This window comes from Rhea pennata, chromosome 17 (genome assembly GCF_028389875.1).
Source record: "Rhea pennata isolate bPtePen1 chromosome 17, bPtePen1.pri, whole genome shotgun sequence".
In the NCBI taxonomy this organism is placed as follows: Eukaryota; Metazoa; Chordata; class Aves; order Rheiformes; family Rheidae; genus Rhea; species Rhea pennata.
Window position 1 is genome coordinate 2,651,000 of NC_084679.1, and position 15,450 is coordinate 2,666,449.

At 48.9% G+C, this 15,450-nt stretch overlaps 1 protein-coding gene across 5 annotated transcripts; it reads right to left on the reverse strand.

The window, feature by feature from the left end:
• Positions 1-243: 243 nt before the first annotated feature.
• On the reverse strand, positions 244-15,441 carry ACAD10 (acyl-CoA dehydrogenase family member 10). 5 transcript variants are annotated; one of them, XM_062590569.1, is made up of 13 exons: positions 14,921-15,441; positions 14,229-14,377; positions 13,107-13,301; positions 11,230-11,388; positions 10,308-10,467; positions 9,816-9,957; positions 8,397-8,465; positions 6,994-7,175; positions 6,279-6,429; positions 4,863-5,008; positions 3,592-3,765; positions 2,312-2,676; positions 244-1,049 (listed from the first exon to the last, which is right to left on the reverse strand). In XM_062590569.1, exons 1-13 carry the CDS (start codon positions 15,096-15,098, stop codon positions 975-977), a joined length of 2,145 nt encoding a protein of 714 aa, XP_062446553.1. In that variant the 5' UTR covers positions 15,099-15,441; the 3' UTR covers positions 244-974. The 5 variants fall into 5 exon arrangements, with proteins under 5 accessions (XP_062446553.1, XP_062446554.1, XP_062446555.1 ...); XM_062590570.1 differs by lacking the exon at positions 6,994-7,175 and having other exon boundaries at positions 6,279-6,449; XM_062590571.1 differs by lacking the exons at positions 14,229-14,377; positions 14,921-15,441 and adding an exon at positions 13,411-14,098.
• Positions 15,442-15,450: the final 9 nt, after the last annotated feature.

Consider the following 15,450-nt stretch of genomic DNA (forward strand, 5'->3'; position numbering starts at 1 on the left):
GAAATGGACTGTGAGGCCAACAGGCCTTCTGAGCTGGAAGAACCAGTGCCAGCTCTGGTGCTGTGATACAAGTCAGCACTGGGACCCTGTCACACAGACCAGGCCAGGCCGACTACTTAGTGGTTACGGAAGCTGTAAGCTGCACATCCCACTGTCCTGACACACAGTGTTTCCAACAGGAGCAAAAGGGGCATAAAGTATTGAAGAGCTGAACTTGTCACTGTATCAGGCAAACTCAAGGAAGCAGGGCCATCACTTTAATATTGCATTAATGCCACACTACAAACAAAGAGCCCGGGAATTATCACAATCATGCCCATGATTCTGTTTCTGCTGATGATCTGGTCCACATCACCGCTGGTCCCCAGAGATATCCACTGCAGTCATGGGGCAAAGGGGGTCTTCTGAGTTCCTCCCAGCTCCAGGGAGTCAGGTACTGCCTTAGCTTCAGAGTTTCCCCTGAAGTCAGAGCCCTTGATGGCCTGATTCAACAACTCCTGCCACTGACTGGAGCCTTTCTAGCAGCTGCAGCTGGGAAGAGCCTTGGTGTCTGCAGTGCCAGCTGGCATGAGGAAGGCTTGCCCTTGCCCAGCGTATGAGCGCTGTGACAGTCCCAAGCCAGGACTGCAGAGCTGTTCATTGTTTCACTGCATTATCTTTCCTCCACAGGCAGCACTACTCCTCTGCTGGCCTTCACAACATGCTATCACAGCAAAGGTTGGCAATGCAGGGATCACGTTAAGGGAAAGAGAGTGGGATAGAAGGAGCGATGGCAGGGATGAGGGGCTGTCTGCTCCCCCAGACAAAGAGCAGTGTCTCCACCACAAGCCCTGGGCATGGAGCAGAGAGAGTGTGGCAATCCTGGCATTCAGAGATGTGCTGACTCTCTCCTAGGTCTGAGGAAGAGAGTTAGGAAGAAGAGAGAGGATGAGGTCTGCTCAGTTCAACACCTCTAGGTTCCCTAGAGGTGCTGTTCACCTCCTTTTCAGCTTTCTTAGGTGGTCAGCTGTTAAGTAGCCTGAAATGCAGGTTCTTGCTGGTTTTTTTGCCTAAAAGACACAAGGAAATGCTTCATAAAGGCTGAACAACCAATGGAATTTCTTTTTGGCAGCTAAAAGGGAGTTAAGTAACATGCTAGAATTTGATACTGTCACTAGAGTAAGTTAATAATATAACCTCAGTACCAACCCACAGATAGCACCATTTGCTTTCATAACACACACTGTGAATGATTACCTAGGACACCACTCTTGACAAATCTGTTTACACGACCTCCCAGCCAGAGCTGCCAGAACCCTGAGCTGCGCCATGTCCACCAGCAGCACTGGGAAGTGGAATCATCAAGTGGTTTGCAAACAATAGGAACGGGACCCAGGTGCCCTGATACCTGCCTATTGGCCCAACTTGCCTTGCATTGGCAAAAAGAAGACATGCATAATTAAAATACTATTCAAGACCTGGTTCTACTCCCCTCTTTGCCAAGTAACCATGGGCAAGTCATTTTGATACTCGAGTTCTGCTTCCTCATCACCAGGAACAGTCAGTGTTCTGCTTAAGCAACTCAGAACTGGAGCAGGAGTTGCTGCTCTATGCCCAGGATGAGCCCAGGACGATGGCAGGGCCAAAATCCAAGAGGCATCCCAGTGTCTGTGCCACCAAAAGCCTGATCACTCCCTTATCACGGGGCAGGAGGCTGTTTGCTGACAGGGCTGACTGCAGGGAGAGCTGCTGCTAGGGAGAGCAGGATAAGACAACAAAAGGGAGGAAACGAAGCTGTAGAGTGTGTGAGCAGCTCCCTGCCCATCTGAGGAACCTCCCAAACCAGCACACAAAAAGACCCAGCCATGCTTAGCTCTGGAGCATCTAGGGAGTAAGGAGGATGGACTTAGCCTTTCCCACAGAGACAGCAGTGATGCTCCAGAGCCCTGCTGGGAGAATGGAGAGAGCAAGAACTGGACTGGCGAGCACTGAAAAGCCCAAGCCCAACCAAGCTCTGGGGACTCCATCAGCTTTGGTGGCAGCATGTGTTGATCCTGCACGTTGGTGGAGCAGTGCCAGTGATTACAGCTGGCGTGGCATTAATCTGTTCATCTTGGAAGGGAGTCCTGGCCTCTGAAATCACTGCTGCCCATAACATGAACTCTGCCACTTGAATGTTGCCAACAAAGGATCCTGCCCCCTTGCTCCTAGCTGTAGGGCTCTACAAGCGTCTGATGCGACCAGGAATGCAAAGAGCGCCTAGAAGCATGCCAAGAGAACCCACCCTGCTGCAAGTGCATCAAAGGTTACTTTAAAGAGGAAAGTGACTCACCTTAGGTTTTTCAAGAAGAGAATGTAGAGTCCGTCTGTGCCAGGAAATCTGGTGACCCCTCTGGACATTCATGACCCTTTCCAGCTTGCAGTAAAGACCCTGGTCTGCCCCCAACAGGCCAGTGGGGGAAACCATCAGAGGGACTTTGAGCACGTGAGCTACCCCAGGATGTGGCAGGGTAACATAGCTCCTGACGAAGAATGGTCCAAGCCTGGCCCATGTACTGTAAGGTCGTATGAAAGGCTTTGAGGTGGGGAGGCCGTTAAACACACGGAATCCTTCTTTTGTAGCAAAATCCCAAGCCAGGTCAGCCACGAACTCTGCACGCTCCTGGCAACTTTCACCTGGGACTGGCCTCGCATGGCCTGGTGACAGGGAAGAATTGGACACTTCTGCTGTTTGGCAGCCCATGTTATGCAGCCACATCCCAAACCTCGCCATGTGCCCTAGCCCAGGCCAGCCCCACAGGGCTCAGGAAGGCTCCTCTCTAAGGAACAGGAAAATAACACCTTGTCTTTCTCCGAGCAAAACTCTCAGGTCAGATCTGATACATGCAAATAAACTCCATTGAGATTTCACAGCAACATCCTCCTGAGTCTCTGCAAAAGCTGGTGCTTAGTCTGAAAGTCTGAGAGCTCCACCTGTAGGACACATCTCTGAGCTCTAGACTCTGTTCAGTTCTCCCATGAAAGAAAAGTGACAACGCAACAGCCTCTGATAAATGCAAAAAGCAATTGGGAACTTGCTTCCAGCAAAGAGCAGCAGATGGGGAATTGCCTTCTCTGTACATCCTTTTGGCCCTTTCTTCTGTTTCCAGGACACAACCTGACTGCACAATATAGTCTGCCTGAGAAGTAAATAGCCTCACACCTTCCAGAGCCTATGTTGTGTGTGTGGGAAGAGCTTTGTGCTTTAAGAATAGTCTATTCCCATCTCTCTTCTCTGCATGCAGCAATAACTTGTTGCACATATATTCCCAAACAACTCATCTCCAAATACAGAGGTAAAACTAAATCCCTCATTTCAACCTCTCACTTCCTATGGAAGCTCTGTGATGAAAACCCAAGACTACCTGTGTCTCCTGCAGATCCTATCTCCCAGGCTTTGCTTTGCTGTCTGCAATTTCAGAGCTCTCAGGACACAGAGCCAGGAGTGCCTGAACACTGCAGCATGTGCTGCCAGCCTAACTCCCCTGGTTTAGCCCAAGAGCTCTCTGTGCACAGAGGCACAGCTGGGGGCAGCGGCCCAATGCGGAGCAGGGCTGGCATGGGGTTCCTCACCTGCCAGAGAGTGTTTGTGGAGTCCCTGCAGCATCACAGCCAGTCGGAAAAAGGCAAAGGCCATGTAGAAATTCCAGTTCTTGGGGCGCTCTATTCCCATGTGGTCCCAGTACATCTGGGAATACTCCTCGGCTGTGGGGATTCCTAGATGCCTCAGATCACACTTTTGCAAGCCTGGAAGATGCAAAGAAGCAACAGTGAGTCAGCAGACAGCGAGGAGTTCAGAGTGCTCTAGGGATGCTGTGAGGCTTGTGGCAGACCCATGCAGGCTGTGGAGCAGTGGAGACAGTCACTATTGTCATTCTAAGCATGGGCTGCACCTGCACTCACCTACAACCAGCCCCAAAGTTCTGGACTGCTCAGAATAAAAAAAACACGAGAGGCAGCTAACAGCTGCTGCAGCCAACATGGGCAGGGGTAACCGACAGGGCTCGGCTGGGACGTGGCTCTCACCTATGCAGAGAACATGAGACTGCAGTATCACCCTTCACGTAAGGGAATGAACTGCTGCCATGCTGCCTCCATACAAAAAATGGATGTTTCGCACCAACCCACCTAGGTGAAAAGTATACAAGGGAGTTTTCTTCATTGGGGTGAGAATAGGAAAGCAGTGGCTGATAGTTCTTCCTCCTGCATGAGGGAGTAATTTTCCTAACTGTTTACCCCTAGGTTTTTCCTTTTTGCAAGTATATAGTTTCATAGACAAAATTGTTCTAGACAAGTTGGCTTAGTTCATAGCTTGGTCCTCCACCCAAGGGGGATCTGTTTCTTCTCATTCCTCTGGAAAACAACTTCCCAAGTTTTACAGCTGAAATGAGAGAAAATAATCAAAATGGATTTTTAAATCCAGATTTGCAAGCTGTGAACCAGGGTTCTTCTCTCTGGGGCCAGCCCTGACACCACTGTTAACAAAAGTCCATGTTCATGAACAGGGTGAATGAACCAGCTGGGAGAGGGAGCACGTGGCCAAGTTCACAGCCGGGGCATCTTCTTATCAAACGGGTGGCAGATCCGAGGCAAACAGGAGATGGAGTGACCATGACACAGCAATCACTGCACATACAGGAAGATGCCTCTGTCCTAAAGGGATGGTGGGGCGTTCTTCAGGGAAAGCAGAAAGGACAAGGTAGGAAATACGGTATGAGACAGGCAGCCCTTTTGAAATGCAATGAGCCCAACTGTCAGCTGAGCTCCCTGGGCAGGAGCCAGTCTGTTTCTGAACTCTGATTCCTATCTCTGTTTGTCAAATGTGACTTCACCCCTCTCTGTACCTCTCAGTGTATCAAAGTGAGGTGGCAGGAAGTAGGCCATGCAGTTATTTGCCACATCAGAGATGGGATCTCCTAGAGTTGAAAGCTTCCAGCCAAGGACAGCAAGGACTTCTGGCCTCTCTGGATGAAAAATCAGGTTATCCAGCCTGTATCAGAGGGAAAAGAGGTCAGAAAAGTTCCAAGGAGGGGGAGGTGGGAAATGCCAGTGCTCAGCAGCAGTAGGTGCTTTCCAATGCTCTTTGGTCTGTGCAAGATTTGGTTTGGGAGGCTACACAAGTGAAACATTAATTTCTGCAAGCATAGGTCAGGAAGGACGGAGATTACTCAATAGTGAACTCCTTGGTTAATAATGAACTGAGCCATATTTTGAAGAACGAAATAAGACAATCTGGAGCCTCAGATCATTAACAGATGTGAAAGGACAGCCTAGCCAAAAAGCAATGCAGGCAAGTCCCTGTCCAGGGGGATTTGTTGGTCATTTTAAAGCATACAACAGCTCAAGGCCTTGCACTGTTGTGTGCTATAGATTTTATTCAGTACAGCCTTCAGTGACAGCGTGACTCCCAGGAGTGGGCAGTAGCTTATTGAGGAAGAAAAAGAAAGGGGAACATCCTTGCCAAGTTGCAGAGAGCTCACCTGCTTCCAGTCACATAGAAACTGTGTGTGTGTACTACACTACGTGCAAAGGAGCCTTGGCCCAGAATTGGCAAAAACCTACGCTCGGGGTCTCACAGCTTTGGCAGCCAGGGTTTGACAACACAGAAAGAAAAGTTCTCCTTGCTGAAGTAGCTCTCCACATTCATCGCCTCTGCGCCTCTGTCCACAGCCACCACACTCCTAAGTGACTTTATCCATAACACTGTCAGCAAGCAAGTTATGCCATGCATCCTGCAGCATTTCACCAATCACACAAATTCTTTAAGCACCAAATATCATTAGCAACTTGCATCAGGACTGATTTCTGAATAGTGCAGAAATGGTTTAAAATTCCCCAGCATTAGACCAGTATTTGTAGTAGTCATGACAAGAAACTCTGAAATGCCAAGCAGGCAGCAAGGTTGGAACGAGATCTCAGGAGTCGAGGCTTTCAGTTCTTGACCACTATGTCCCATTCTAAAATGAGCACCAGTTAAACTGCCACAGATCAGTAGATAAACACAAGGGGAAAATGTGGGAGCTCTGGGTGCAAGACAGCAGGAGCCAGAGTTCTTGCAGTATGTTTCTCACGAGAGACACAAAGGGCTCCTGACACTCCTTGATCTTGTTACCCAGGACAAGCTGAACCTGACCCAAAGCACAGGTTTCCAGCTGCTCTGAGGTTGCTGGGCCAGCCCTGCTCAGCACCTTTTTAGATCTTGAATGTTGTTTCTCTCCCTCTCTACTGTCTTTCAGGGAGTACTGTCAGCTAAGCAGTACCTGAAATCACCGTGTATCACCGTCGTCTTCTGGGATTCAGGGAAGTGCAGAGGCAGCCACTCAATGAGTCGCTCCATGGCTGGGATAACATGAGTTTCCATAGTTTGATACTGCTTTGTCCAGATCTGAACTTGCCGCTGAATGTAATTACCTGCAATAACGGAATGAAGGCTCTCGGGGAAAAGGATAGGCACAAAAAAGCTTCAGAACAGACACATAAAAGGTGCAAGCAGAAACAAACAGCCAAACAGGTCTCCGCCCAGCACCCTGAGTTAAGCTCCAAGGATTTGACGATTATTTCCAAGGGTCTCATACATTCATAACTAGGCTCTGGATTTGATATTCTGATGCAAATAATCCAATCCTGGATGAAAATGTAACTTTTCTACCAACTTTCAGAAGCTGAGATAGTCCTGCAGAGAGCCTGGACAAGCTGAGGAAGTTTAGTCAGAGACAGCAGCAAGCAGGTTATCCCTGAACCCACAGTGCAGCTCTTGCTAAACACAGGGAACTCTGGAGACTACAAAACACAGACATGGAGGATCCCAAGCAACTTTCCACACCCTCACAGCAGGCCTGGGGATCAGACCCTCTGCTGCACGCCTCCTTCCCATCTGCCACCAAGTTTGCCCAAGTCCTGTACCCAACCTGTCCCTTGGAATGCTGATACCCAGGAAGCGAAAACAGCGATAGAGCATACACAGCCTTCTCTCACCATGCTCCCCATAGTCCTCCAGTTTGGCTGCTCTGAGGTCTACGCTGTGGATCTTGGAGAGCACCTGACTCATGGCAGCATAAATAGCCCTCCTCTGGCTAGGCTGCAGCCCGGGGAGGGAGACGTCCCTGTAGACTTGGCCAGCACAATGCTCCATCAGGTAGAAAGGTGTGCCAAGGGTGCTGGGAAAGCAAGGTGGAACCAGCATGTCTGAGGGTAATCCTGCTCCCTAACACCTCTCAGATCTCACCTGCACCCAGAGCATGCTCTCAGGCTCTACCCATGCGGCATGATGAGCAGCCTCAAGAGCACTGCTCTGCGAGCACTTCCTCCCAGCTGTGGCTCAGGCTCAAGCCCAGCTCAGGCCACCTGTTGGTGGCATGGCTGTGGCATGCTCAGTCTCTGTCCCTCCAGCCTCAGGAAGAGGGCTGGGGCCGGGCTACAGCACCAACTGTCTCCCTGCTCCCCTTGCAGTGTGCTCTGGAGCTTGGCTATCAGACTGCATGCAAACATCATGAACGGTGGACACACATTTAACTGGCAGTGCAGAGAGACACTTTACTACAGTGGCCGGCAGTGATCTGAGCACAGCTGTGCCGACAGCGGCTACAGGGAGAGCTAGATTCTCTCCTTTGTTCCCTAAGGACTGAACTACATAGCATGTCACAGGCACAGACTCGCTGCTGTCAGATCTTCAGATCACGGGGCAAGTCTGAGGTCTAGCAGTTAGAAAAATCACCTTCTTATTGGAAACCTGAGCATACTGAGCCAGAGTCAGTGGGAAGCCTCATAAAACTTTTATAGTCCTTTTTCAAAGGAACACAGTATTTTAATTAATTGCTAAAATAAGAACACACCTAAAACAAGTCAAATAAAAACATTAAGTCCTTTGAACCTCTAGAGGCTCCTCTAGCCCAAGACTGGGCAAACACTAGTTCGGCCACTGCACTTCTGTAAGGCCTGGTTTGGGGGAGACAGCAGCTCCTGGGACAGCTCCTAGCAGCTGTTTAACAGTATGCAGTGTTGCTATACCACAACCACCACCACTACAGCCAAAGGAAGGCAGAAAGGAGGGACAGAGGCCAGAACCTGTAAACACTCTGCAGAATCTGTAAACACTACACTTAAATAAAAACCACTAGGAGTTGCAAACCATCAGGATATCATATTTTAAAACACAAGCAGCCAGGCCAGGGATCTTTTCAGGTCAACAGCCCCCTTTGCATCCCTGGAGTCATTGTGCCTTTGCTGTGCCATTCCACCCAAACAACCCTGTTTGCCTGTCTGGGTTCTCACACCTGATCCAGCCCTGGCATGAGCACCTCCTTCTCTTTTCTCCTTGCTTTTGCGGGGCTCTGGCTGAGGTTATCAAACACAGAGTGAAAGCTGAGGGACAAGATTACCTTCTGTCCTCACAGAGAGCAAGTACAGCGGGAACAGGAACACCAGCCTCAGAGAGAGCCTTCAGTATCCTGCCAGGGCAAGTCAGAGAGCCATGCGAGCACAGTAAGTCGTATGAAATTGATACTAGAATTGCACTTTTACTAGGCAGATGCACAGTATTAAAGATTTCCATGCTCAGTGTTAAATACACTAAAATTACATGACTGGGGCCAGAGGAAGGAAACACACCAAAATTTTCATATGGCCCAGAACCCCAGGATCCATCCAACACACTCCCTGGAAAGCCAAGGGGAGAAGACAACAGCACCTAAGCGTCCTGCTGTTCTGCTGCTGCTGCAGAAGCGTGTGGCACAGCAGTCTGGTTTGCAGCACAGCCCCACTACAACAGGGCTTGCCCTCAGCTAGGCTCCTCACCGCTCATTTGTGGGCTGTGCTGCAGCCTGCCTCTGACTCACGGCGCCTGACACCAAAGCGTGAGCAGCCAGCAGCTACACTACACAAGGGGGCACGCTGCTGGGCATGGGCTGCTGAGCAAGGCCCCCCACTCAAATGAGTCCTGGGAGGGGGCACACAGCCACTTATTCCCCGCCATGAGACCTAGCACATGGGAGCTCACATGTGGGAGAAAGCAGACCTGAGGGAGTCTGCACTACTGTGAGCCAAGGGGAGCGAGGCAGAGGATGGGCTGTGACCTGTATCTGACCATGCATGTGAAACTCCAAAGTAAGAATGCAATCGTCCCCTTTGGAAACAGATTGAGAGGGAACAACCAACATGTTTGCTTGGCAAAAAAAAATGCCAACCCTTTAGTTAACAGAAGAGACAAGAGCAGCAATGCCTCGCTATGCCTGGCTGGACACCAATTCAGAACAAAGAGTGTCATTCTGGAATCACACACAATGCTCTTTAAATGTGACAAGAGGAATGTGCCCCTATCTATCAGGCAGGATCATCTTTCCTCCTGGATTCCTGAGATTTCAGAAAGCCTCTGTTCTCATGGGACATAGGGACTTCTAAAGAGATCCTGTTCCATCTGATGTGCTAGGAGAGCTGTGTTATGCCACATGGCCCAGGAGGATCCACAGTGCAGGAACGGGAAGGGTGCTTTCCACAGTGGCTTTGAGTGCAGGGTGCCAATTGCACGTTCACCCCCCGCTGCAGGGCAGTAGTACAGCCTTGTCTCCCAATCCAGGACAGTTCAAGTTAGCTGTAGCAAATGGACAGATACAGAGCTATGCTGCAAGATGCAGGGGAAGACAATGTGGGAGGCAAGTGTGTGAACTGTGTGTGACATGGACCAGAAAATTCAAGGTTGTTATACAGCACTGTCCCTTGGGTAGGGCTGTTGGGGATCTCCTATGACAATCTCTACCTGTCAACTGGCACCAGAAACACAACCAGAGCAGCTGCTTTCTCACCTGTATTCCTTGGTGACAGCAGGGCCTGTGGGAAGCAGATCATTAGAGGACTCCTTCTTCAGCACTAGTGATCTATCTCCAAACTTGATATAGTAGGTCAGGGTAGGCTGTCCATGGTCAAACTGCCGTACCATCAATGGACCTGAATGGTTGCAAGCAAACGATCAGCAGACAAAAGCATGGACTGGGATTATTTTTTTCACTACTTCTCCAGATCTAGTTTCCCTTCCTGTGCTTGGGGTTGAAATCTCATTTGCAGGAACCAGGAACCTACACATTGCTTCTCTGTCCCAAACCCCTGGGGACCATGGCAGTATCTTTCAGATGGCAGTAGGCCAGGAATATGCCTGGCATTTTTTTGGCAACTTAATCCCTCCCACACAAAGAAGTCCTAAAATGTTGCTTCCCAGTTCAACAGTGAGTGATCCCTGAAACCTAAAAACTCCAAGATATGTGAACTTTCAGGCTGAAGAGCAAAAAGCATTACAATACCTGTTGCCTGGCCACTGAAGGCATTTTCAAGGTACTTTTGGAGACGATTTTTGGGGATCCCCATGGCTGGTCTCACTGAACGAGTATATGGAACAAACCCTTGCAAAGGAAAACCCAGATAGGTTTCCAGTTCTTTGAGAGCTACTTCTGTATCATCAACCTGAAAGCAGGAGGGAGGAAGAAAGACTGGATGATAGAAGATAAAATAAAGAAAGAGGTCTGCATGCTTGTGATACATTTATCTGTGAGTTCAAAGGCACTGATCTGCTAAGACACATAGGCATTCACTGGTCACTCCCTGCCAACATAAAGAAACCGTTACCAGTATTTGTGGAGCCACTCGCCTTGGTCTCTGCTGTCCAAGTCCAACGGCACAGGCAAATCTCTGCAAGCTTGGGCTGGAATAAGAGCTGGAATTCCCTGTGTGCACAGGCAGCAGAGTTCATTCTTCCCATCTTTCCTGTGCTTGCTCTTTCCCCACTAGTCCCGTCACTGCAGCAAAATCTCCAAAGTTTGGAGGTAATCCAGCCCTCAGAAGACAGCTCTCTGAAGCCTCAGAGCTCCCAGAAGGTTATTAAATATCCCTTAAAATCTCATATTGGACAGACACAGTTGTCTCAACCATATGGTTAAGTCTGTTTCTGTAATAAGGAACTGAAGTCTATCAAAGAGAAGTGACTTCTCCATGGTTACACTAGTTGTAGGGTTTAGAGCTGGGAATGAAACAGGCCAATGCAGACTTTGCCAGCAGTGCTCCCCTTCAACCCTGCAACAGCCTGTAAGAATAATGACAGGCTAAATAAAAGGCTTGGCAGCAGAGGTCTGCCACTGCCATTTGAAAGTCCCGAGCCATTCAAGTCCAGCACAGTTTTTGGACTTAGAAATCACACCCAAAGCCTACCCTGATTGCATTGCTTTGTACCTTCACTGTTTTAATGCCAAGTTGGGCTGCTGCCTTTAGGTTCTGGCTGATGTCATCAAGGAAGATGGATTCCTGGGGTTGAACACCCAAGCGCTCCAAGCAGAGCTTGTAGATACGAGGATCCGGCTTGAATATTCCCTCATGGCAAGATTCAACTATCTACAGTGACAAACAATGGTTTATGCATGAATCTGCTGTGATCACAAACACCTGAGCAGTATTGGAAATGGAGCACAGGAGGGTAGAAGCGAGACTTACAGGCAAAGTTATGCATGAAATAAAGGACACAAAGAGCAGAGGGCTGACAGAGCTGAATAAGATGTGATCCAGGTAATTTTTTGGGTGCTAATTGCCTTGGCTGTGGCTCTATCAGTTCAAATAAACTAAAGAGGATCAGCCAGTCCTTGGATGGATGATATCCAAGGGGATGTCATGATCCAGGTGACTCAGTGGATGTCCCAGGACATGCTGAACTAATTGCTCAGTGCTGTCCAAGGAAGTGCTAGAGTACATCACCTTCCAGACACCCTGGAGAAGTGCTGTACTGGCCATTATACCTATCAACAACACCATGGTAATCTTCACAGCAGTAGAGATGCTGACAGCAATTATCCGCTGCAATTATTGCTAGGCAAAACATCCATAGATATTCACACTATCAATAGGGTCGATATTAAGTGGAAGTTGCATGTGATATGTCGGAAGGGGGTATAATTATCTGGTGGGGAGGAATGTTGTGCTCTAGCGATATATGTGGAAATCAATATTCATCAAGGCCCATTGAGGTCAAAAACGGTCAGTGTTGATGGCCTTTGGTGCCTACCAAGAGCAACACCAGCCTCAGACCAAAAGCTACGCATGCAGAGCGGGAACGGGAGAAATCGGTGCCTATCAATAGGGTTCGATATCAATACTGATAAATATTGCCCCTGCCAGTTATTATGCACCCACGCCACTTATTAAGCCCCTCTCGCAAATTATTATGCCCTCTTCCAATATAGTATGCCTCCCCCATCATTTATCACACCCCCAACATTTGATATGCCCCCTCCGCAAAGTATTACACCCCCTTCTGACATATTACATTCCTGCAACATTTATTATGGCCCCCTGACACTTATTACACACAAACCTGCAAATTATTACATCCCCTTCCAACATATCACATGCTCCTTCCACTTATTATTGATATCGACATCAAACACTATTGATAGGTCTGGCATTTGACAGGCACCAGTGCTGCTCCGTATTGAGGCGGATCAATATTAAGAAACTTCATACTGAGAGATAGTCATCGGTGCCTACCAGGAGCAACACTGGTGCCAGACAGAAAGCTATGCATGCGTGGCAGGAATGGGAGGTATCAGTGCCGACTGATAAGGTTTGATATCAATAGATATTGCCCCCACCAGTTATTACACCCCAATGCCACTTATTATGCCACCATGGAAATTATTACACTTCCTTCCAACATACTACACTTTCCCTGACATTTATTACAGCCCCCTGCTACTCATTACCTGCCCCCACAATTATTATGCACTTTTTCTCATGTATTACTATGTATTACTAGTGCAGTTGCCTGCCATTACACAAGTAATACAGTACATGAGGGATTACACTGGACAGGCCATGGTTATTAAAGTGCTTTGATGAAACACTGGGATGAAAGGTACCACAGATTGTCATAAAAGAGCATCGGTATACCAAGAGAACTTCATAGACCTAAGTGTTGCTATTATAATACACAGAAAGATGAGTCGATAATGATATAATGTTGACAAGATGACTTTAAACAGTCTTGGATTTTCAATGGAAAATACGTAGAAAGAGAGATTGAGAGCTAGAGCTATAGAGCTAGATAGAGAAATGCTTACCACATCAAACTGCTTTCGGTCTAGGGGCAGAACGCTCTCTTCATTCAGCAGACAGAAGCTGTTGCTCAGAACAGCTGTCTTAAGACCTTCCGCACGGATACATTGTACTGCTTCTGCCATTATGGGGAGCTGTTTTATCATCTCATTTCTGATTAGGTCAAAGAGAAATGAATCCACTGGAACAGAAACTTTTGCCTAAGAGACCACAGAAACCCCCAGTAAAGATAATTAGCTATAAGTGGTTTTTAAGCAGTGAAGGAAAAGCAAGAGCCAGAGTGGCTGGATAGGTAGGTTGTCTGATCACCTTATTTTGCTGTCCTACTTCCTGTGGCAGTGGAAGGCTACCAGAGAATCTCATGGTTCAGACCAAATAAAATGGAATTCTCAGGTTACTAATTCTACAGAAAAGCAGAAAAGCTACAGGTCTGATTTGGGGAAAGAGAAGTGTACTCGAATTGTGCCTGCCATTGAACCAAAGCAGCCTGGAGTTAAATACAGTATTACCATTCAGCAGGCAGGAAAGGAACTTGCATTTTAAACTGAGCTGTTTCAGAAAGACTTTATGAAAAACAGGTCTCTGACATTGTGTTCCTGGATTTAGTAAACACAAGCTGTGGTGGAGGGACTTCTCCCGAGCCTAAGAACCCTCTCCAGAGACCACAGTCTCCATCTCCCAGGAGTGTCTGTGCAGGAATCAGCAGCAAAAGCCTTTCAAGTGGTCTCAGCCAGCGAATCGAGCAAAATAAGAGAGGGGATGCCTTTGTGGTGGACTGTCTCTGACTTATCATCTCTGTTGATTCTGGAGGTCTCTTGAAATTAGAAAGCTAAGGAATGTGGAGGAAGAAGCAGGTGGAAGTGAAGGCACCATCTGCTCATCACTCTGTTGAGTACCAGAACGATGAGGGCAGTGCTATCTGCCCTGATCAGATAGCAATACTTCCTAGATGTTTAAGAAGCCTTTAAATCTGAAGTAAATCTGAAGTAACTCTTGTTCAATACACGAAGCACAAACAACCACAACATTTTCTTTAAAAGCTCCTCTTTCCTTACTGAACCATGATGTTCCCACATTGTAGAATCCCATTTCCCTGTAGTCCAGAAGCACAAAGAAAGGAGGCTTACAATCTCAAAGCACTGCTGTCCAAATTCCTGCAAAAACTCCACAGTCGTCAGCTCTCCTCTGGCGTACTTCAGAGAGGGACTATTTTCCCCTCCAGCGAGTACAGCTTGTTGGATGGTGCCAGCTGGAATACAATTCTGGAGCTCCCAGGCTATATAGAAAAGAAGTCAGAAAGCCAGAAGTTAGCACATATGGCATCATGAGAACCGGGGAACTAGCTAGAAATCTGTCTACAACCTTGAAATTGGATTCAGAAGACACAACACCAGCACCCATGAGACATGCTGGACTGAGGTAATTTACCCAGCCAGAGAAAGAGGTTCTGGCACCCCCCAAACCAAAGCACCTTATCCTTATTTTAGACGTGGTACCCTTGGGGTGAAAACACTAAGCCCTTAAAGCACCCTGAAGCATCAGGTGCCATTGTTAGGTGGGATTGGTTGGTGTTATTGCAGGGCAGTTTAATCTTCTGATGTGTTTGAGCCCAGACCTGGAGACATCAACGAAATGGTAAGTTACTGTCAGTGCTAGTACTGAGGATGGTGTAATTGGTTGTGCTGGGCAGCAGTACCATTGAAGTCACTGCAAGCAAATTCTTGAATATCTTACTGGAACCAGGGATGGCCGATAAAGAAACGTGGAATTCGTTTTGCCTAGGTGCATACAAAGAGCAAGGCAAGATGAGGATACACACCTGCAGCTACCTTGTAAGGGGCCGGCAGGAGCACTCCGTTCACGTCAAAGATTACAGCTTTACAGGTGAACGACCCGGAACGCCTGCCCCGGAGCAGCCCCGGCGCTGCACGCGGCGCGGGCCGGGCTGTGCCGGCGCCCGGCCAGCACAGGGCTTGGAAAAGGCGCTGCAGGTACATGGCCCCAGGCGCGCACAGAGGAGAACGGCCCTAAGAGCGGCGAGGCACGCACGATCTCTGCGAAAACAGCACGTATATGGGCTCGGGGCATCGCTGCGCGGCCCGCGACAGGAAGGCGGGCGAACAGCGGGCCAGGAAGGCGGGCGAACCGCGGGCCGACCGCCCTGCGCGACGAGCGGCGGGACGGCTGAGAGGAAACGAAGGAAAACTCGTTCCTGCCCTTTGGCAAGGGCGGAGGGCCACCCCCGGGCCTAGCCGCTGCGCCACGGCGGCGGGGCCTGCTGCCCGTGGCGCAGGCCCGCTGGGGGCGGAGGCAAGGCGGAGGCAAGGCGGAGGCAAGGCGCAGCCCCCC

Excerpts from the sequence above, each read along its gene's own strand:
- ACAD10 (XM_062590569.1), bottom strand. The coding sequence starts at position 15,098 with ATGTACCTGCAGCGCCTTTTCCAAGCCCTGTGCTGGCCGGGCGCCGGC. Across the intron at positions 10,468-11,229 it reads TTGGCATTAAAACAGTGAAG|GTTGATGATACAGAAGTAGC; the intron begins GTACAAAGCAAT and ends TCCTGCTTTCAG. Across the intron at positions 5,009-6,278 it reads GTGATACACGGTGATTTCAG|GCTGGATAACCTGATTTTTC; the intron begins GTACTGCTTAGC and ends CCTCTGATACAG.